Genomic DNA, 21,301 nt, shown 5'->3' with positions numbered 1-21,301 from the left:
AGCCCTGTGGCCACCAGGTTGCAGTAACAGACTGGAGTCTGGCAAAGTGGTCTTTGGACAGGATGGTCAAACATTTTTTTTTCCATGCAAAAGAAATGGACCAGTTCTCACGTGGACTCTCCCTTTTCTCCACCCTTTGGATTTTGTTCCTAACTTTTAAAAGAGAGGGGGAGAGGGGAGGCAGCCGAAAACTCTGTTCCCTTTTCCCGAAAGTCATCTGATTTCCCGAAAATGCCTAATAGAGACCAGAATCTGTGTGCTTTCCCGCGCAGCCAGAGCCAACAGGATTGTGCAACTTGTTCTGGAAATTCCCCTTCCTGCCGACAGCCGGCAAGCCGAGCATCTCACCCCAGTGGGGAGGCTGGGAAGCCGCATCCCACAGGTAGAGGGTGCTGCGATATTGCGAGTTAGAGGACTCTTCCCCAGCCCCCAGCCTTGGGTACGTTTGGAGGAGGGTGTGAACAGGAAGAAAAAAGAAAAAGAGAGAAAAGAGAAGGGAAGAGAGAAGAAAACCAGACACGAACTAGGGAGAGAAGGTAAATATTGCAAGCATTAGCAATAGGAAAGGAAAATATTCCTGAGTGTCACTGTCTGATGGCTAGAAGAGTCAGGACAAGTTGCTCCCCACTCCCAGGGTCTTAGCATAATTTTTGGGGTGCTGGGAAGAATGGGTTTGGTACCCTGGGGTGGGGGGAGGTGCTTTCTCTCTTAATTTGCTGTATACCAACATGGTGTTTGGAGATGCTGATGGTCATAAGGGGAGGACGTGAGTATCAGTGAGCACCAAGATAGAGAGAATCTCTCCATTTTGTCAGTACAGAGCCTAACATCCCTTCTTGATGCTTGGGGTTGCTGTATGCAGGAAGGAACACAGATATTAACTTGATTTTGAGGCAAAAAGTTGACGTATTCTCCACAAGCTGGGGTTTTAGGGTCTTTGACCTGCCTAGCAGACATGCGGAAGCACAGGCAACATTAATCAATCACATTGTTTTTTGTCCCAGACCATAACTCCAAAGTCCAAGTCCTGAAAGTTTTCAGAAAGGAAGATCTGCTTTTTCCAGATGTGGTGAGTTATTGAATCTCCAAGGGGAACTCAGATTTAATAATAATTTCATTTTATAAATTAGGTGTTTTTCCTGTAGTACTGTACAGATTCACAAATCCGAATGTGTTTATAGCCCAGGTAGCCTCCAGAATAAGGCAGTGAAGTAGGGAATAGCACTTAAGTCCCTTGTGTTCAACTCCTGCAGCATTACCAGCTCTTACAGAGCTGGAAAGGAGCATATAACATGACTGAGGTCATACTCCTTCTGTGTGAAAATCAAAAGGAGAAAGACAAGACCCACACAGCCACAGTGTTGATCATTAAAACTCCAAAGCCAGGAGGTATGCTGCATGCTATGTACAGCCAAAGACTAGCTTTTTCTCTGGGGACTGTATATCTGCATATCTGCACAGAGAAGACTACTGCAATGTCATCTTCCTTACTCTTTCCATAGGTACCTTATCTTCTTCTGTCTCCCTGTCTGGGCTGATGCAGCCTCCATGTATGGTGAGATCTTATCACCCAATTATCCCCAGGTGTATCCCAACGATGTGCAGAAATCTTGGGAAATCCAGGTCCCTTCAGGATATGGCATTCGCCTTTATTTCACACATATGGATCTTGAACCATCACAGAACTGCGAATATGACTTTGTGAAGGTACTGTCCCCATCCTCAAGAGAGAAAAAGGCAAGAAAGTGAGTAGAGCACAGAGCAGCAAAGCTGTGTACAAAGATCAGGGCTGGAAGAGGAGATAGTCACATCTTTCCTGTTCTGAGCTCCAAGAAGGCCAAATGACTGTATGTATTGGCACTAGCAGTCACTGAGTTGATTTGAGTTTGCCTCATAACCACATAAGCATTGCCTGCCAACTGATTGTTCCATGAATGCCCCCCCATTCCCACGTTTCTCCTAAAATTATAGGAAAAGCCTTCTTAGCCATCAGTGACACCTCCCTGTTGCAAGGCATATTCTTAGCCAGTGCACCATAGGTATAAAAGGACCATTTTCTCAGGGCATTGCTTTTCTGTCCCTGAAATGATTCAGAATTAATCCATGACTGGACATAGATGATTTAATGCAATCAGAAATTGGTTGGAAATGATGGAGGTTAAAAACAATCAAGAGATCTTTGTGTGGATAGTGGGCACTCAGATAAAGTGCTGGGGTCCATTGCACCACAGTTTTCTATGATCAATGCACCACAGATTTCTTAAAACTTAGAGACCCACTAGCTCTGCTCCTTGTTGTCCCACAAGGCACAAAAGATCAAACATTTCCACACAAACAGAGAGAAACAAGACCATCCTATCTGGCAAAGTTATGTGTGAAAAGGGGCAATAAGATCAGATGCAGCACCAGAAGGAGACCTTGGAAAAAAACCAATGTGGGACAGTAGGAGGGATGTGCTCTGCTGGGAGCTGTAAAAACATGTGTCCTTTTGCAACAAGCCAATGAACCTGTTAGACTGCTCTGCAGACCATTGGTGATTGGTTTTGGCATTTTGAACCACAGTGTTGATTTTTTGTACAAGTGGGTCTGAGGAAATGATGTTAACAGAGAACTTTCTGGATTAATTTGTATCTGAGAAAATAAGACAGGTATTTCACAGCTGGGAAGTCAGTAGGAGGGAACACTCCTCAAGCGTCTTACAAACGGCATGAAACTGGTTTTCTAGGGTCTGTCTTCAGCTGTACCTTGTCTGGCTGTCTTCCGCCCTTGGCCAGCTCGGTGAATGACACAGCAGCCTTGGTCCCTCCTGCTAGCTATGTGACATAGCTGTGCCTTTGGAGATCTACCTGAATGTTGTGATAAATGCCTGCAATTTAGGAGCCTTTGGTTAGCCACCTATAAGCTGAAAGGCTCAAGAGTTGGTAATTACACATATTACAGTAATGAGATGAGACCATTCTGCATTCTTCTGCAGATCCTGGCTGGTGGTCATGTTGAAGGTGTGCTTTGTGGACGGAAGAAACCTCAAGCCCCTGGCTCGTCAATTGTGGAGGAATTTCATGTCCCTTATAACACCCTCACTATGAACTTCCAATCAGACTTTTCCAATGAAGAGCATTTCACTGGTTTTGCGGCCTACTATGTTGCAGTAGGTAAGGTTAAAACAGCCTCCTCTGAATCTCTGTAGTGTCCAGGCTAGCAGGGGAGGAAAGCTGACAGAAGGTTTTTCCTTACAAGAACACCTTATTTTAAAGAGACCCCAGCAGACAGGGCTGCTTTCCAATATGGCCACTAAAAATGCTGTCTTAGAGATACCTTTTCCTTGTTGTCCACCAGTGTTTGCTTCACTTTCTCATCTTCCTTCTGCCCTTAGGGCCCTCTCCTAATCTTGGCTGATTCATCTTTTCACTCTTGCAGACTTGGATGAGTGCACGGATTTTGTGGAGGAACCTTGCAGTCATTACTGTAATAATTATATTGGAGGTTACTTCTGTACCTGTCCACCAGATTATTTCCTCTATGAGGATAAAAGAACATGTGGAGGTAAGAGATCTACATGAGCTATGGTCAACAGCAAGAGTTAATTTAGGCCAAGTGAGATATTGTACATGGAAGACCTTCTCTACCAGGTGTGACAGGTATATTTTGGGGAAAAAACCATCCCAGTGCAAATCTGAACTGGCAGTAGACCATGATTTTGGGAATTTCTATTAACATGTTCTTAACATTCTTCTTTTTTTGTGTCAAGAGAATGATGAAACTACTAAATTACATTCTTTAAAGACTGTGATGGAGACCCTTCTTAGCATACTGCTATCTGTGAATCTTTTAATCTCTGACAAAGCAGGGAAGTTCAATAAAGACACAAAAATGGCCAAGGGGCTGCTTGGCTTGAATCAAAAAATTGCAAAGTCACAAATGGTGCATGTTGAAAGGAGTATAATAGGAGGATTTGAGCATGAGGGAAGGGGGCCTAAACTGCAGGTGGAAGGTAAAAAGAAAGGCCACTAGAAGTTGAAGTCCCTGGTTATTTGGGTAGAGAATGGCCCTGGTTTCAGTTTCTTGGAAAGATGTAATGCTGTGACATGGTTAATGCAAGTGACTGGGGAGACTGGAGATATAGTGGAAGAGGGAAAGCTTGTCAGCTTCATACATGGACCATTTGCTTTCTGAATCCTACCGGTGTTCCTTCCTTAATCCTAGTGAACTGCAGTGGAAATGTCTTCACTGAACCATCAGGGGAGATTACCAGCCCCAACTATCCCAACCACTACTCAGAGAACTCACGGTGTGAGTACCGAGTGGCTCTGAGGCGAGGCTACTTTGTGGCATTGACCATACGCAGTGGCGACTTCGATGTGGAACCAGCTGACTCAAAAGGAAGTTGCCACGACAGCTTAACAGTAGGTGTGGGGCTTAGGGAGGGAGTCAGGATGGTCTGAATCTCCCCTCAAAATCCTCATATTCAGAAGACCCTCTGACTGCTTAACTTTATTGTCAGCTATGTTGCCTTTTGAACTTCTGGGGAATACATTTGGAGATGTATATACTGAATATATATTTGAATATCTCTCTGAATGTGTTTGGTGTTTCTCATTTCTTCTTGTTTGTGATTTTCCCAGCTTGTCTCTGGAAAGCAGCATTTTGGTCCCTACTGTGGCAGCAAATTCCCAGGTCCTCCTGAAATCAAAACTAGGAACAACATTCTTGACATAATCTTCCAGACAGACCATGCAGTACAGCACAAAGGCTGGAAAATACGCTACTATGGGGATCGTGAGTAAATGCTTGGAAAAGTGTTCCCTCTGCTGCTAAGTTAGGGAGAGAATTTGTCCCAGGTCAGAATTATGGCAGAACAGCATATTAACATGTTCACAGCTGCTGCTATTGAGTAAACAGATGATGCCTGTTTACTAGGGAGAATAATCACTGGGGAGAAGGAAGTTGGGAGCTAGATGCAGAGTAAATCTTGAACCAGTTAATCACAGATTTCCACCTATCTTTTCAAAGCTATAACCTGTCCTCCGAGTGTCATCCCCAACTCTGTTCTTGACCCAAAGAAGGATAGGTATATCTTCAAGGACAATGTGAAGGTGACCTGTGTGGAAGGCTACGAAATTGTGAGGGTAAGTTACATAAAAAACCATATATCCCTTCTGGCCCTCTCAGCAGCTTCATGATGTTATTTCCCATCACATGTCCTGATCACCTTTGGGGATTCAAAGTTGTCACCACAGCTGCAGTAAGTGGAAACTTCTTCCAGCCACAGCAGCATTTTGAGGACCCTCCACTGGAGTGCCTGTGTCAGATATATTTTATGGCCAGTGACTTACATGGATCATGTGTTCTTTTCCGTAGCAACGAGACAGCATCATGACTTTTCACTCCAGCTGTCAGGACAACGGTGAATGGAGCAACTCCCATTTCAGCTGTGCTCGTAAGTGACCCGTCTGTGTATTGTAGGAAGCAGACTGGAATGGAGTCTTTAGGCTCTAGATCCACTATATCCCTAGATTAGGAGAATGCTGAAGGACTGGGTTGTGAGCATGCTGAAGGGATAGAGGAGGTGAGCACTGATGACTGTACAGGGACCAGAGGAGCTGAATGGCTCCCCATTATACAGAATAATCATATTGTTAGGTGAGGATGCCCCTTTGATTATATTTGATCGGTTTTGTTTATTCTCTACAGCTGTGAACTGTGGTGATCCCATTCCTATTGACAATGCCCAGGCCGTATATGTCTCTGAACTTCATGAGCCTCTGTACAAAGCTGCTTTCCGGTATCAGTGTGATGCACCTTACTATACCCTAGAAAACAAAAGGGATGGTAAGCATTACCTCTGCTACACAAATATATTTCTTTGATCAAAGGCCTAAGAAACAGTACTGGCATCATCATGGGGCTGGTATTATATCCCATCAGCTCAAGAATGGGAAAAAATTCTTATTGGTGTGGGGTTGCAGGCAGTAGCTGTGTGTTGCCTTTGTGTTTAATGCACCCTAATAATGTCTGTACTTGGCCTCAAATACATTAGCAAGTCCTCTCTCCATTTGCCTGGTGTGTGAACCATGGAGATTTTTGTCACAGCTCACACACATTTCTGGTGGAGAAGTAAAGGACTCAAGAAATCTATTAGATGAGGTCCCTCCAAAATAGGAGCAGAAGCACCCTGGTGGGGTACTTCTAGGGAGATCTCAGCAATGCTTACCAAGCTGTGCTTACTTTGGAAATGAGAAGGTTAATACATCATCTTATACAGTAATGCTACTTACCCTCTCTTCATCTTGATTGTATCCTATGGCACTTTTTTTTCTTGTGTTTTCCAAGCGGTGTATCAGTGCTCAGCCAGTGGAGAATGGGTCAACGAAGAGATGGGAACAAAGCTACCAAAATGTGTCCCAGGTACTACCAAAAATTGTGTAGGTACATGTGGCATATGAAGACCACTGCTTGTTCCATTTCTCAGTTTTTAAATTGTTAAGCCTGAAGGTAGAGTTGATCCTTTCAATGTTGTTTGAATCACATTGGACAGGGTATTTTTGAAAGCTGTGGGTACCAATGAAAGGTCAGATGAGGCAGCAGAAAGAAACTGGAAACAAAAGTGGGCAACATAATAGGACATCTGGTATAACAGGACCTCTTCAAGTATCAGTGTGTGTTTCTCCACCAGTTTCATCACCTTCAAATGTGCACATTTTCAAGTTGTTCAGTGCTTTAGATCTCTGACTGCATTGCAGGTAACAAAAAGACTGACAGGTCAAAAGAGATGTCCAACAATGCTGGACCTTTCTGTCTTTGTTCCCTCCCAACCTACACTGAGACCTGTAGCTTCTCTTCAAACCTCTCCTGGCGGCAGTGCCCAGCTGTCTACTGGGCACTACAGATGTAGCACTATAGGTCTTTTGCTACTCTCACTGGAAGTCATAGCCTAAACCCTTAAGTTTTAATGTGTCCTTCAGTATTCAGCTACATTTACTGTGTCTGAAAGCTCAAGCAAGATCCCTGTCAAGGACCTTCTCCTCCTCCCTTTGTGTACTTGGGAGATAATGACGAGGGGAGTGCATGGGCACTACCCGTACTCCTGTCTGCTGATAGTTATGGCTGGGTCTTAACTTGCAGCGGTCAGGGAGAATTTTAAATCCTATGTATTCTGCATGCTGTTCAGCTTACGCTCTCAGAGGAGGCAGCATGCCTAGGGCTAGTTGTAGATGCCTGTTCACTACTCCAAACACCCAAATCCTCATTGGAAAAGTACAAGATCCAGCTGAAGAAGATTCAACCCTCTTTAGGGCCAGCTCAGCCAGTGACTTGGACTGTACAAGTGCACAGTGCAAAAGGCAAATTCTAAGATAAAGCTCAGGGAATTTACTAGCCAGGAGCAGATTACAAAGAGTAGGAAGCCAGGGTCTTCTCAGTGAGACACAGCAATAAAAGACAATGACAGGCACAAGTTGCAACAAAGGAAATTCTGACTGTATTTAAGGAAAAATGCTCCCCCAGAGCACTGGAACTGTTGTCCAGAGAGGCTGGCTAATCACCACACTTGGAGATGATCAGAAGTCACCTGTCAAAGCCCCTGAACAACCTGGCTTTGCCGTTAGGAGGGCGGGGGAAGGGCAGTTAGGGTTCTACAGGTTGAACTAGAGACATCGAGAAGTTCCTTTCAACCTGAATATTTTTATGATTACATGACATTCTTTAACAAACTCTGCTTCATTTAAATTGGAAGCTACCTACTGGCTATAGTTCCTTAATCTCTGACTATATGTCTAAAGGTTCAATGTAAATAAGGCAATGTGATAAGCTATGTCAGAATGACCATCCTTATTTATGCCCTTAGTGCTCATATTCTGCAAAACCTTACAGAACATTTTACTCAAAGAGCATGGAGTATCTCTGCACCCATAAGTCCTGCAGATAAGATCTCCATTAATCCACTGCTTAAGATTTTACATACTAAAAGAATGGTGAGGAAAAATGGTAAAAATTCACTGACAAACCTGAACACTTAACCTGAGACTATCTGGAGTTCACAAAAAGATATATTTTTAAAGAGCAATGTCATATTTCTCAGAACTTAAGCAAGTATTTTTTCAAAGACAATCCCTTTGCCTACAGGACATAATTCAGCAAAGGAAAAATGCTAACTAGAATGCAATTAAATTGTGAGCTTTGACATACTCAACACTGGTGGGGTGACAACTGCTTTCCAGAACAAGAATTTGAGGATGAGTATTTTCAGCCTAAATTGAATGTTGATAGGAGCTTCGCTTGAAAATTCAAGCTTGAATTTAAATACTAGTTGAAAATTCTATGACATAGAATATAAACATCGGTTACTCAGAATCAAGAATGATTTAGGGGACACAGGAAGGAGGGGACTATGGGCTTTTTAGCAGTACTAAAGAACCCCGTATTTGTAACTGCTAATTCTCCCATCTGTTTCCTCTTTTTTGTTTTCCTTTCCAGTCTGTGGGGTGCCTAGTAATCCCATCCAAGAGAAAGCAAAGATTTTTGGAGGCACCCGTGCAGAAAAGGGCAACTTTCCCTGGCAGGTGTATTTTGATTATCCAAGAGGAGGTGGAGTACTCATCTCTGACAGATGGGTAATGACTGCAGCTCATGTGCTGGAGGGGTACGACAAGCCCAGCATGTTTGTTGGGACGATCAATGTTGGTATAGAATCTCTGAACCGGGAGGCCAAGCGACTGATCCCAGAGGCTTCATTCATCCATCCTGATTGGAAGCAGCAGCCCATAGAAAGCAGGACTGATTTTGATAACGATATCGCACTACTGAAGCTGAGGGATCCTGTGAAGATGGGCCCAAATATTTCACCACTCTGTCTTCCTGGTAAATCACCTGAGTATGAGCTGCAAGAAGGGACTCTCGGCTACATTGCTGGCTGGGGCCAGAGAGAGAGAGGAAGACTGCCTATTTATCTTTGGAAGGCACAGATTCCCGTGGTAGACATGGATAAGTGCCGATCTGTAAAACCAGAGGGCTCTGCTGATTCCAGTGCTTACAGATTCACTGACAATATGATCTGTGCTGGTGGTGACAAGGACAGCTGTAAGGGGGATAGTGGTGGAGCCTATGCCATCCAAGACCCTCTTGATGAGAGACGGTACTATGTGGCTGGGCTGATCTCCTGGGGACCAAAATGTGGTACCTTTGGTCTTTACACAAAGGTAGTGCGTTATTTGGACTGGATTACAGAGACCATGAGCAAGCATGAGGATGCAGAAGTTTGGCAGGATTAGATCTTTCTCTTTTCAGCACAGTCACCCTTTCTGAATGGGATGGTTACATGTTCAGGCTGGCTGTGATCCTGTTCACTCTGTGTATGTAACGGGCCTACTCATTGTGTCTGTGCTGAGTGGAGAGTCAGGAATATGTATGTCTTCCTCCCACTGTCATTATGTCTGGGAAAGGAAAGTCTCTTTCTTCCACTCGTAGAAGTATAAGAGAAAATGCTATTCTGCGTAAAAAGGCTTCTTCTGCTTCCTCATATTTTTTGATATCCCATTTTTTCCCCATTGGAGATGACCTAGCTGTGCCTGACCTGACAGGGAGATTTCAATGAAGACAAGAGAGAATAACTGTTGGTTCCTAGCATAGGTTCAGAGCCTGGTTTCTGATTTATCAATTTCCTGTATGTTCATAATATCTAACAGCATTAAAGAATGTCCAAAATGTTTTTTTGTGCAATGTGCACAATGTGTGTGTGTATTGTCTTTCTTCTTCTCAGTCTAGACTTAGTTCTCCTTGATTCTCCCTAAATTAAGTGTCTAGTCACATTTTGACCCACTATACTGTCAGCTTTTGTCAAGCTGCAACTTGTGCTACCTCACCTCTCTACCTAATAGTCTTTATGAAGTTCTTCTGAGGTGGTTGGATCTCATTGGCCAACCACTAGCAGCAATGAGGACTTCAGACTTCTGAATCAAGCTGAGCAGAAGAGATATCTTCAAAATCCTTTCATTCACCTGTCCTCAGGTCTTTATTTTCAAACTTTATTGTGCTAGATAAGAAATAAATCTTGCTTGATTTAGGGAAGGTAGTGTTGTGGGAGAAGTTTACCTGATGTGTATTAGGGGTGTCTTCTGCTCCAGAACTGCTCACAGATATCCTTCCACTGAAGTAGTCAGGGAACTGGTGCAGATGGCATATGATGAAAGAAGGAGGAAGCTGGATTTGTTCAGCTTGAAAAGGAGGAAGCTAAGAGGGGGTTATAACTGCTGTATTCAGACACCTAAAGGAGGGCTAGAGAGTACACAGGGCAAAACTCATCAGAAAGGTGAACAGTGGCAGGACAAGAGACAATAGACATAAATCGCAATATGGGAATTTCCAGTTGGGCTTTTTCTCAGGGTGTGGGTCAGCACTGGAACAAGTGCCATAAAAGACTGGGGAATTCTGCCCCGGACATCTTCATAACTTGCCCAGGCAAGGCCCTGAAGCTCCAAAGTTAGTCCTGCTGTCAGCACAGGATTGGACTAGAGACCTCCTCTTCCAGCCTAAGTTTTTCTGAGATTCTAGTAAATGGTGAGGAAGATGTGTGCAGCCTTTGGGAGGTTTCATATAGATTCCTGGATTCAGCTCAAGCACCTTCAATTTTGTGTAACAAGCAAAAGGTGATTTTATTGTTGATCTAGTAACCAAGGATCTTACTGTGACCCACAGGATGTTGAATGCTTCTTACTTTTATATCTGTGTGCCAACTTTAATCTAGTAGGTAGTTTTATAGCCATTCCTTCTTGTTGCTAAGTATGTGAACTCATCTCAGATTTCACCTTTTGGAGTGCAAAAGGGAAGTGGCCATCCCTGGTAACTAGTCCAGGCTGCAATCTTAGCTCATGTTCCTCTTGTGCAAAGAGGTGACTATTCACTGGCAAAGAAACAATAATGATGCAGTTGTGCCACTGTAACAATGTATTAGAATTTCATAAATCATACAGACACGCCCAAACATCTGGGGTAATCTGAGCAAAACCACTGGAAATCTTACAGAGTGCTATGTCTGGCTATTAGGAACCTTCTGTTTTGGTACGTGATAGATACTTCAGCAGCAGAACTAGCTCAAGAAAGCACAATTTGGGGAAAATTAATCAATTTTAGGTTCTGAAAGTGACCTTCAGACTAAGGTAAGGCATTTCCTTAGCTTCTATGACCACAAAGCCACTCAGACAAGCAGTGTTGCATGATTACTCACTAGCTCACTGATCAACTCCAATCTTTCTGGAAAAGGACAGGAAGACAAACTGCTGAAATCAATTCAGGACAGCAGAGAAGAAAACAGAAGTGTGACTGAACTGTCCAGGAATAGGAGACAGGAAAGATAGTTACTTAGCTAGGATTGCTATTCATAGGAGGGTCACAGATCCCTATAGGGGTTTTGGGCAAATCATCTATTCTCAGTGCCTCAGCTTCCCAAAGTCTCCTAGTCTCCTGCAAAGCAGGAGATTCTTTAAGATGGCTTCTCAGTAATTTTTCCCAATTTTTACAAGGACTGAAGAGTTGGGTATTTTGTTGTTCTTGTCACCTGTACTCACTAAGCATCCCAGAAATTCCTTGTTCTTCACCTGGAATACCTCCCAGTTGCATATGCCTCATTCTCCCTTCCCTCCTGCAGACTAGGGTTTATCCATTGCTCCAGCACAACTCAAGATCTTGGCTTTTTCTGTGCTTTTGTTGCCTCTCATACTCCTTTCTTGCCTATACAAATGGGAAAAATAGATCACTCCCCAGGGTATATTATCTCAAAAGCAAATGAGAGATACTGACACCTGAGAAGATCTGGAGCTGGATCTCACAGAAAACAGTGCAAGAAGGCAACTATGACCTTACCTCCAGAGTTCCCCTGTCAAGCTCTTGCAGACTTCAGTTCCCTCAGTGACTCACAAGAAAAAGCTAGGTTGTTCTGCAGTAGCAAAACTAGTCAAGAGACAACTCCAGAGAATACCAACTCAAGAGGGGTTATCTTTTCTCTGAGTCAGCACCATTTTAGAGCTGCTGTCCTGCAGTCAAAGCTTTATTTCATATAGTATTAAAAAAAATCCATCCTCAAATTCTGATCGGTGAAGGTTCCTGAGCTTTTTTCTCCACAAGATTGGTTGTTGTCTTCCCTGTTCTTTGAATGTGGCGTCACACAGACAACTTATTTTTGCCTCTCTTGAAGCCATCCAGAGTTTCAGACTGGGTAAAAAAATGGTAGTTTTGTGACAGGTGAACGGCTGCCACATACCGTTGCAGAACTGGAAACACTTTAGTGGTAGGTAAAGCAATCCCTATATAAAGCCCATAAGTTGCTTTCAGTGATAGGGAATATTTAGCAGTTGTTAAAAACAAAGACAGAAGAACATAACACACCTGGTTTCTCCGGCAATTATTTTAATATTAATAGAATCTCACTGATGCCAATGGGCATATGCATGCTATACTCAGAACAAAGTACCACATCCTTCAAGAAAGTCTGCTGCCTTGCAACCTTCCCACACAAAAGTAGACTGCAGTAGTCTGGTGATATCAGCAGCACTTCAAACAATAACACGTTTGCTGTCATGAGATTTCCTGATACTGTTAAGGCTTCACCCAGTAATAAGATCTGGAAAAGCCCACAAAAGCATCCCACAAGCTGCCAATGGTACACCAGCTTTAGTAAGTTATGATGGTACTACCAATAATTCATCAAACAGTATGGGGGCTTTCAGAAGTGCTCATGATGAAGGTTACAAGGTCTGTGTGTTTGAAGAGCCTTTGGGACATCATCAAAAGCTTTAGATATGATTTGCTGTGTCTGGAAATTTATATGCTATCAGTGATTCTTCACCTAGTAGGACAGCAACATTTAGAGCTTATCCTCCCTCACTATCCCTTTGATCCAGTCCAAATAGTTGAGGATCTTGGTGTAGAAGCCATAACCTTCGGCACAGCCGATACCCCAAGAAACAATACCGGTAGCCACCCAGCGACCACTTCCTGTGTCTAACACTGTGAAGACACTCCCACTATCCCCCTGGCAGGTATCCTGTTTGACTGTGAGGAAGCCAGCACAGAACATGTTCTCAGAGAAAACCATAGGTACATCTCTCTTCTTCCCGTCCAGCCAATTCTGACACTTATCTCGAGCAACTGCTGGTAGGCTCACATACTTCAAATTATTTGAAATAAAGTTTTTCTCCACACCAAAGCCGCTCACATAGCCCATGTGCCCATCCATGTAGAACGTGGTGTTGGTAGTATCTGGGAGGCAGATGGGCAGTACTGCAGGGCCCAGGGTTACTGGGTGTTTCAGCTCCAGCAGGGCTATGTCCCCATTGAAGTTGTGCTCATCCACAGGGTTATAATCTGGATGGATAAAGATCCTACGTACAGGGTGGTTACCCATCTTGTAGAGCTCTTCTACCTTGGTGTGGCCAAGGAAGACGTTAGCCTCCTCTGCTAGCTGGTCCAGGCTTACATTGTTCCCTCCTGCCCCTTTGGGTAAGATGGTGTGGGCAGCGGTCAGGATCCAGCGATCGCTCAGGAGTGCACCACCTCCTCGTCCATGGATGCCAGTCAGAGCCTGCCAAGGGAAACTGCCTCTCCTTGCTGACTTGCCACCCAAGATCCGCTGGACTTCAGTAACAGGATGGACCGGCTTCCCACACACTGTGGAAAAATGCAAGATCATAACACCCTTTGTTGTCCTGGCTTGTCTCTCTCTTTCCTACACCATCACTGTTTCATTTCACCTTATTTTTGCCTTCCTGGATAGATTTCTCTGTCCTCCCTCACTGATACCATTATCCTCACTCCCCTCCCTGCATGCTGTCCCAGTTTTGTACTGAATGTAAGAATGAATTGGTAAACACCAGACAAATCAGAGTTTTTTACTGACCTGGCAAGCAGGCAGGAATCCTCACCTGGCCATCTCGATCCTCCCAGGTTCCCTCAGGAGAGCAGGTAAATGTGTCTGTTGGATAAGAGGGAAGTGGATGAGACCCAGGTCTGTAGGCATGGGGTGGGAAGAATAGAATAGAATAGAATAGAATAGAATAGAATAGAATAGAATAGAATAGAATAGAATAGAATAGAATAGAATAGAATAGAATAGAATAGAATAGAATAGAATAGAATAGAATAGAATAGAATAGAATAGAATAGAATAGAATAGAATAGAATAGAATAGAATAGAATAGAATAGAATAGAATAGAATAGAATAGAATAGAATATTTTCAAGGGGTTCCTCTCTCCAACATGTCCCACATGCTGCACTCAGCCCTTCCATCCCAAAGGCACCCTTTCCCAGGAAGAGCTGCCTGTGGCATAGTCTGGAATGTCTCCATCCAGGATAGCATGTACATCTTGAAGCACCTCAGTTCCAGGGGACCAGTAAATCTCAGGCACTGCTTCTGCAGAAGAAAAGCCTGAAGAGCCATCTGAGTGAAGTCTTAACTTAGTCCATGTGCTTACAAGAGTACTGTTTGACCTTATTTAGCCCAAATAAAGGAGGGAAGAAGTAAAGACATAGATTTAGTTTCTGGTCTCTGTAGTTTGCAAAGAGTAGGAAAAGGTGGTTTGTTCCAGAAACAGGAAAAAGATGAGTCATTTACTTTACATTCTCAGTATCTATTTCTGAGGCTGTATCGCAGGTCAGCTAACTCGCATGTCACCTCTCAACACAAACTCTACTATCTCTAACATTTTTGCTTTTCTTAAAGAGTTTGTGCCAGTAACTGAAAATAATTTATATACAATTTATCTTACACTGTAGTAAATGATTCCAAGAAAGTGTTTGCTGTTATCTTTCACAAATGACTAAATCACGATGACTCCTCATCAGAATTTGGCTGGTGCTGATATTTACTTGCTCCTGCTTTTCCTTCTGATGAGATGGAGCTCTAACTCCTTATGAAGGAGTTAAACTCAGATGCAAGAATAATCAAATTCAACATTAGGACCAACTTAAAGAACTTCTTAGCTGCTTGCTCCTGGCCCCAGTGCTAGCGTGTCACCTCCCTCAGGCATGCTGCATAACTGTGTGTCCATGCTGGCAACCATATCCAGGAACTGATTCAGATTAAAAACCTGCATTTTTTTGTGGAGGCTAAATGAGCAGCCAAGGCAAGGAAATCATGGACTCCTTATACTGTTCTTTCAACCAAAGCTCCTGTGTCATCTAATGTCTCAGGTGCAAAAAGAAGGCATGTGAATGGTTTTGAATGTTGCCTTAATTTTTCTGAGCTGCTGCATAAAAATAGATTTTTCTGAATGTATGTCATTTAGCCCTCAGATGTCTCCGCTGCTGAACAATATTCCAGAGAGGTATATTCCCAACAGTGTTACAGTGGAGTGGAGTGTGAGTTTATTTATTTGCATCTGTAGCAACTTGGACTGGTGTGGTGAGGTTTCAGAATTTTGGTGATTCCCAGGCTCTATGCCTCAAATTTCAGTGGAAGAATGAAATCCACTAGAGAAGAATAAATGGCAGCTACAGATAAGAGAATAAGACTTTCTGCAAAAGTTAAGGAGAGCATGGAGGAGGGATGTGATGGACTCTGGGAATGAAGGAGGGTGGGAATAGGCTGAGACAACAAGCCTCAGGAGCTATGCTGCAGAGCCAAGAAAAGACTAGAGAGCCTTCACAGGAGGAAAGCGTGAGCCCTAAGCCTGGGGAGCAGAGACAATTCTAACTGGAAATCTGACAGGGCTTTTCATGCACAGATTTCAATGTCCGTGTGGGATTAGGACTCACCACCGCCTGTTCCGGTGACAATGTGGTAATATGGCTCATTGCATCGGTATGTGATCACTGACTGGTAGTTGTTGTTTGCAGGTTTGTTAACATAGCTGAATGCCCCATTGGTCAGCTCTGTAGGGCTGCCACAGTTCACAACTACAAAAAAGAAAAAAAAGAAAAAACAAGAGATGAATCAAAGACAGCCTTACTGCCTGTACGTTTAGGCTCGACTTGGATTGAGGCCATGATGTGAAGGATCAGTTAGTACAGTGGGAAGAGAGGTTTTTCCAAAATGGATCCCAGACTGGGATCTTTTGCTTTTAGATGTTACAACATTATAGCCATTTTTTAAGCGATATTTTATGTATTTTTGTAAGGGAGGAAAAACACTTAAGTTTTTGCAAGTGAGAAAATATAATGAAAGTCAACAGTGGACCTCCGCAGGTCCTTCTAACAAGAATATAAATGAGTCTATAGCCACAGACAAATTGAGTCAGAGACTGAACTCCCTGTGTTCTTGGGGGGGGGGGAAGCCACAGCAGGGAGCATAATCTCCGTTCTCAGGTCACTCACTTTCACATCGGGGCATGGATTGATGCCATGTCCCATCAGCCTGGCAGACAGCCGTGAAGGACAGCAGCTTTCGGTTGCCCTGCATGGGAGAGAAAAATATCTCTGTTGGTTGTATGGAGCCTTTGCTGCCTTCCCTATATGCTGTGTTTGCCACAGGCTGCAAATTCTTCATAGCAGGCCAAGATAGCAGCAGCCAGCAAGCATAAAGCCATGACAAGTCTGGGGTGCTACCCAATCCTGGCAATAGGATGGCAAGGGAGTCAGGTAACACCTGCTTCAAGTCTGATTTCACATCTTTCCAAAGAGATATTCTTGTTTACCAATGCTTCCTGGGATCTTTGTCTCTCATCTTCTACAAGGGTTTTGTGAAACAGTGACTGTATAAGGAATGGAGCTAGGAAAGGAGAAACCACTGGAAGAAAGCCTATAGAAGCAAGGAAGAAACAGAAATTGCAAGAGGTTGCCATGAGTGAAATCTCCAAAGTTTTACTGAAAGGTGAAAGACTTACACAAACTGAAGAGAAGCCAGAATATGGCCAAAGGGAGTGGAGAAGGGATCTTACCTCCATGAGGTTATACCCAGTCTTGCAGCTGACAACAAAGTAGTCCTGAAATTGATACACAGGCTGCAGGTCTCTGATGATGGTAAACTGATCCCGTGGGACAGGCTGTGGACACCGTATTTCTGTTAGAGAATGGGACAACGTAAGTTGTTATTCACAAATTGTGTAGATAGGCTGTAGTAGCCTCTGGGGAAGAAATGTCTTACTCTCCGAGGTATAGCGGATCTTCCAGCCACGGCTGAACCCTGACTCATCTGTGAAGAAGAGTATGTCCACCTCATTGCTGTTGGTTTCAATGCTGCCAGGTGACTCCTTCCCACAGAATTCACCAATCTCCCTCCCTCGTGCTTGGATCTGATGACAAAAACATGTATCACAGGGACAGAAACACACATACCTCTCGGCACCAGTATCCCTATTTCAGTCCAGACCAGGTTTGCCACAGTGCCTATGATAGTGAAATGGGCTGGTTGTCTGACCCATCTTTGCTGATATCTGCACTGACAGATCAGAACAAAGGGCTGACCTACTACAAGCTCTGCTTCTCCCTTGTCATGGGAATCAGAGCTATCGACCCCTTCAAATCTTGAGATGAAATCAAAACTGGAAGAAGGACAATTTTTTTGGCCCCACTCACAGAAGCCTGTGACTCAGAGCCTCTGACCTCAGGACAATGGTAATTAAGTGCATTGAGGGAGGGACAAGGGAAGTGCTAAGTCCTTCATCCTGGGGCATTCTCCTTGTACTGATCCCATATTTCTCATCCCAATAGTGGTGTCCCTGCAATTCCTTTCCAGGTCTGGTAGCAGGGCTGAAAGTAGAGTTTGCTAATCTCCAGTACCTTGAGCTGGTCATAAGGACAGTGGACTTGCTGGTGGTCATCAATCTCAAAGGGTTCCAGGAACTTGAGGATGATAGACAGGCCCTTTTGCAGACGGATGCTGTAGTTACACTGGAGGTCTTCAGGATAGGGCTCGGGGTACTCAGGGCTGCTCATGTACCCAGATGCCTCTGTGAACAACTCACTGCTGCACTCAGCTGGTATAGAGGAAGAAGGTAGTTATGGAACTGTGTCATCTGCAGCCCTGTCAACTGCTCCCTAAGTCACTTCTTCCACCCTTCCTGGCTGATGGGCTCCTTCCCTGGAACCCTCAGCTCTTTCAAAATTTCAATTTACCTTTGCAGGAGTGGTGGTCACTCTGAAGCTGGTAGCCAGTCCGGCAAGAACAGAAGTAACCACCCACATAGTTGTGGCAGAAGTGCTGGCACCGAGGCCTTTCATCTTCCTCAGCAGCGTTGTTAGGATCACATTCATCAAGATCTGAAGACAGAAGATGCAGGGACAAGGAAAATAAAGTGTTAAACCTCTCTGGTGTACACTGAAAGTACAGAGATCTATATCCTTCCTTACAGCTTCTCTTTATTTGCCTGAGAAGGAGGAAATTTGGTTGGAGGCACACAGGCTCATTCCATATGCTGAAGGTATTGCCTACTCACCCAAGGCTTGGTAATATGCCAGGAAGCCCCTGTAGGGAATCACTGTGCCATTGTCTTCATTGGAGAAATCAGAGTGAAATGCCAGGTGCATCCTGTTCCCCTTAGATACAAACTCCTTTCTTCCTGGGTGATTGCCTGTGGTTGACCCAAGCTGGCCACAGTATCGGCCCAAGTTCTTCTTGTCTGCTTTGATCTGTCAACATTAAGGGGAAATCACTGTAGCCTTATGAGATTCAGTCTGTTCCATGCATCACTATTACCCAGCGCTGAGTTGCCAGTACCTCCTCCACCCATTTCTATCTCTAACTCCTTCCCTTTCCTTTCTGGGAAGCATGAGAGGAGGCCTGGTAAATGAAGAGCCATCACATGTGGCACACACTAGATTGCCATCTCCAGCCACCCCTTGGCCAAGGTATCTATGCACATACCTTAACATAGTCATAGAAGCAGGACTCAGATGGCTCCAGGTCAAAATATCTGAAGGTCAGCTTTACTACGTAGCCTTTTGGGATGTGGATATCCCAGATGCTGATGTTATTGTTGGGATATGGCTTGGGATAACCGGGGGATGTGATCTCCCCAAAAAGCTTTCTTGGGGCTGGACTGGAACTGATTACTCCAATAAAGACGAAGGCCCACAGGAGAAATGGAACGTGCCTGTGAACATGGCAAGTAAATGACAATATTGCACAAAATTATGTCATCCAAAATCAGGGGAGACTTCGCAAGTGACTTGTGCACTGCCTAATGGAATTCAAACATAGGAGGCCTAGCTGCATGTGCAACTTCTGGCTTGGATCACTCGGGAACAAGGAAGACAGCTGAAATGAAGATACCAGCACTACCCAGGTTCCAGCAAGGCATTATGACCCAGACAAAGAGATTCATTAACCCAGGAAACAGTTTGAAGGAGCACGGGTGAACTCCCTGAGCAACGTCTGCTTGTTCCCAGCAGTCATGGGGCTGGGTCCCTTAAAAGTAGGGGAAGTTTGGTTGCCTTTGGCTCTGGGCCAGTGGGCCATTTCTGGTTTTTGCTGGTTTATGATCCCTGCCCAGTTCATTTGGTGAGGGTCCGAAGAGCTCAAGTTCACTTTGCTGAGGAGCAATCCTGCAGTGCTTCCTGGGCAGCCCTCTACCCAGTCACGCCTCAATCCCTCTCCTCCAAGAGTTGGCCCTCATTTTTTTTTCTCATTCTGCAGATCGCCCCTCTTCCCCTCTGGGGAACAGGACTATCAGTGTTCCTCCAAACCACGCTCGCTTCCCCGATCTCATGGAAACACCGTCCAAGAAGAGCCTTCTTCCTCAACCCTACGTGCTAGCAAAGCTTTAATGGAGGGGCAGCGAGCCTGAGCTTATTCCCTTGGACCTCCTCTCCTTCCTGGAAGGGTCTAACCCCGCGTTCCCTCACGCACCCCCGCCCCCGTAAAGCTGTGGCTGTCCGTCCCCGCTCCCCAGCTGTCCCCAACACTCACATGTCCATGCGCTCGCCCGCCGTGCGGGCAGCCCTGCCCGTCCTGCCCGCTGCCCCGGCCGGAGCTCCGCAGCGGCGCTCAGCGGGAACCCCGGGGGCCGGTCAGGTAGGTGGAGAGAGGCGGAGGGAGGGAAGAGAGAGCCCAGCTGCAAAGAGCCTGGCACCACACCAGGCTCCCGCAGCCCGCCGCCTGCTGCCCTCTGCTGCCGAGCTGCCGCCGAGCTGCCGGTCCCCCGGCCATGCAAACGCAGGCGCCGGGGAGTGCTTTTGGGGGGCTGTCGCTTCCTAGCGAGGCAGAGCCGAGCTGTCTCTTCTAGATGAGAATACAGGAAAACCATTGCTAGCGACCTTTCCTAGGGTTTGATCTGCAATCCAGCAGCTGCTCCGAGTTAGTTCCCCCGCAAAGATGCCCTCCTAGAAAGTGTCCCCCAGTCCTTCTGGGCAGTTTTCTCGTGTAGGAAGCAGACCAGAAATTTTAGTCTTAACCAAGTAATTTAAACTAAAAAAACCCCAAACCGTCAAAAAAGTAAAATCTTCTCTGTTCTGGCTTGCTGAAGAGCACTTCAGAGTTTTTTTGGGGATGGGAACTGGGAGCTTCTTCAGGGAAAGCAAGAAACCTCAGACACCTGAGTTAAATAGATATTAAGAAAAATGAACAAACCTGTAGAATTAAAAGCATTCTGAGAACGAGTCCCTTTTCAAAGACCCTTCTTGCTGTTTGTTCTGCAAACGTTTTAGGAGAAACGAGGTAGATAGATAAGGCCTTCAGTATTTAATGGGAAAATGAGAAAAGATAGCAACCTATCTTCATTCAGGCTTTTTAGCAACATAGCCCTCCAGACTTATATTGTGTGCCACCAACTTAATGAAGTTTAAAATTTCCTGGCTTGCAGACTTTGGTGTAGGAAGTAAAACACCCTTTTAGTGGTTTCCCTCAGTGGCTTCAGCAAAATTAGCAAGTTTCTTGCATTGAAATCATAGGAAATAATTCACAGCTACAAAAACATGTTCAATGAAGATGAAAATAGTGTTGAAGGAAGAAAGCGTCTTTGGGATATTTATGGAAGTGTACTGGAAAACCTGTTCATCAAATGTCTTTGAATTATTATCTGAAAAAGATCACATAAACATGTAATTAGTGCCTCTGAATAACACCATATGGCCCCACACACCAGAACTAAGATTAAGCAGGGGACATTACCTCAGTACTTCCTGATGTCCAGATACCTCCTCTGCATGATGAACATAGTTGGGCAGACTCCCTGCGGTGCTGTGCCATGCCGGAGCAGGTTCTGCTGGCTTATTGTCCCACTGGAAGGGAAGCTTTTACTCAGAAACCATATCTGGAAAGCAGCTGGCAAGCACTGGTAACTACTCTCCAAGAAATCTGTTAGGAAAAGATCACCGGTGGGAAGAGTGTTCCCTGGCAAAGCACAGGTAGACAGAGGTGCTCAAGTATCATTTGCAAG

General features: G+C 44.7%; 2 protein-coding genes across 2 annotated transcripts; one reads left to right on the top strand and one right to left on the bottom strand.

The window, feature by feature from the left end:
* Positions 1–337: 337 nt before the first annotated feature.
* Positions 338–9,703, top strand: C1S (complement C1s). The gene is made up of 12 exons (XM_009505770.2): positions 338–536; positions 1,005–1,069; positions 1,503–1,707; positions 2,975–3,152; positions 3,418–3,543; positions 4,204–4,403; positions 4,623–4,776; positions 5,011–5,126; positions 5,359–5,437; positions 5,692–5,829; positions 6,331–6,405; positions 8,473–9,703. Exons 2-12 carry the CDS (start codon positions 1,065–1,067, stop codon positions 9,264–9,266), a joined length of 2,070 nt encoding a protein of 689 aa, XP_009504065.2. The 5' UTR covers positions 338–536; positions 1,005–1,064; the 3' UTR covers positions 9,267–9,703.
* A 2,673-nt stretch (positions 9,704–12,376) lies between these two features.
* Positions 12,377–19,958, bottom strand: C1R (complement C1r). The gene is made up of 11 exons (XM_064464298.1): positions 19,834–19,958; positions 18,790–19,018; positions 18,362–18,554; positions 18,042–18,185; positions 17,706–17,902; positions 17,071–17,218; positions 16,865–16,986; positions 16,302–16,380; positions 15,744–15,884; positions 13,886–13,960; positions 12,377–13,656 (listed from the first exon to the last, which is right to left on the bottom strand). The coding sequence occupies exons 1-11, from the start codon at positions 19,839–19,841 to the stop codon at positions 12,854–12,856; spliced, it is 2,139 nt and encodes a 712-aa protein (XP_064320368.1). The 5' UTR covers positions 19,842–19,958; the 3' UTR covers positions 12,377–12,853.
* Positions 19,959–21,301: the final 1,343 nt, after the last annotated feature.

The sequence above is a fragment of the Phalacrocorax carbo genome, chromosome 1 (assembly GCF_963921805.1).
Source record: "Phalacrocorax carbo chromosome 1, bPhaCar2.1, whole genome shotgun sequence".
In the NCBI taxonomy this organism is placed as follows: domain Eukaryota; kingdom Metazoa; phylum Chordata; class Aves; order Suliformes; family Phalacrocoracidae; genus Phalacrocorax; species Phalacrocorax carbo.
This window is presented reverse-complemented; position numbering and strand designations above follow the sequence as displayed.

Bases quoted from the DNA above. Each gene is read 5' to 3' on its own strand.
- C1S (XM_009505770.2), top strand. The intron at 3,544-4,203 runs GTAAGAGATCTA...CCTTAATCCTAG, and splicing joins GGATAAAAGAACATGTGGAG to TGAACTGCAGTGGAAATGTC. The intron at 5,127-5,358 runs GTAAGTTACATA...TCTTTTCCGTAG, and splicing joins AAGGCTACGAAATTGTGAGG to CAACGAGACAGCATCATGAC.
- C1R (XM_064464298.1), bottom strand. The intron at 17,903-18,041 runs GTAAATTGAAAT...CCTCTATACCAG, and splicing joins TGACCACCACTCCTGCAAAG to CTGAGTGCAGCAGTGAGTTG. The intron at 16,987-17,070 runs GTAAGACATTTC...ATTCTCTAACAG, and splicing joins GATCCGCTATACCTCGGAGA to AAATACGGTGTCCACAGCCT.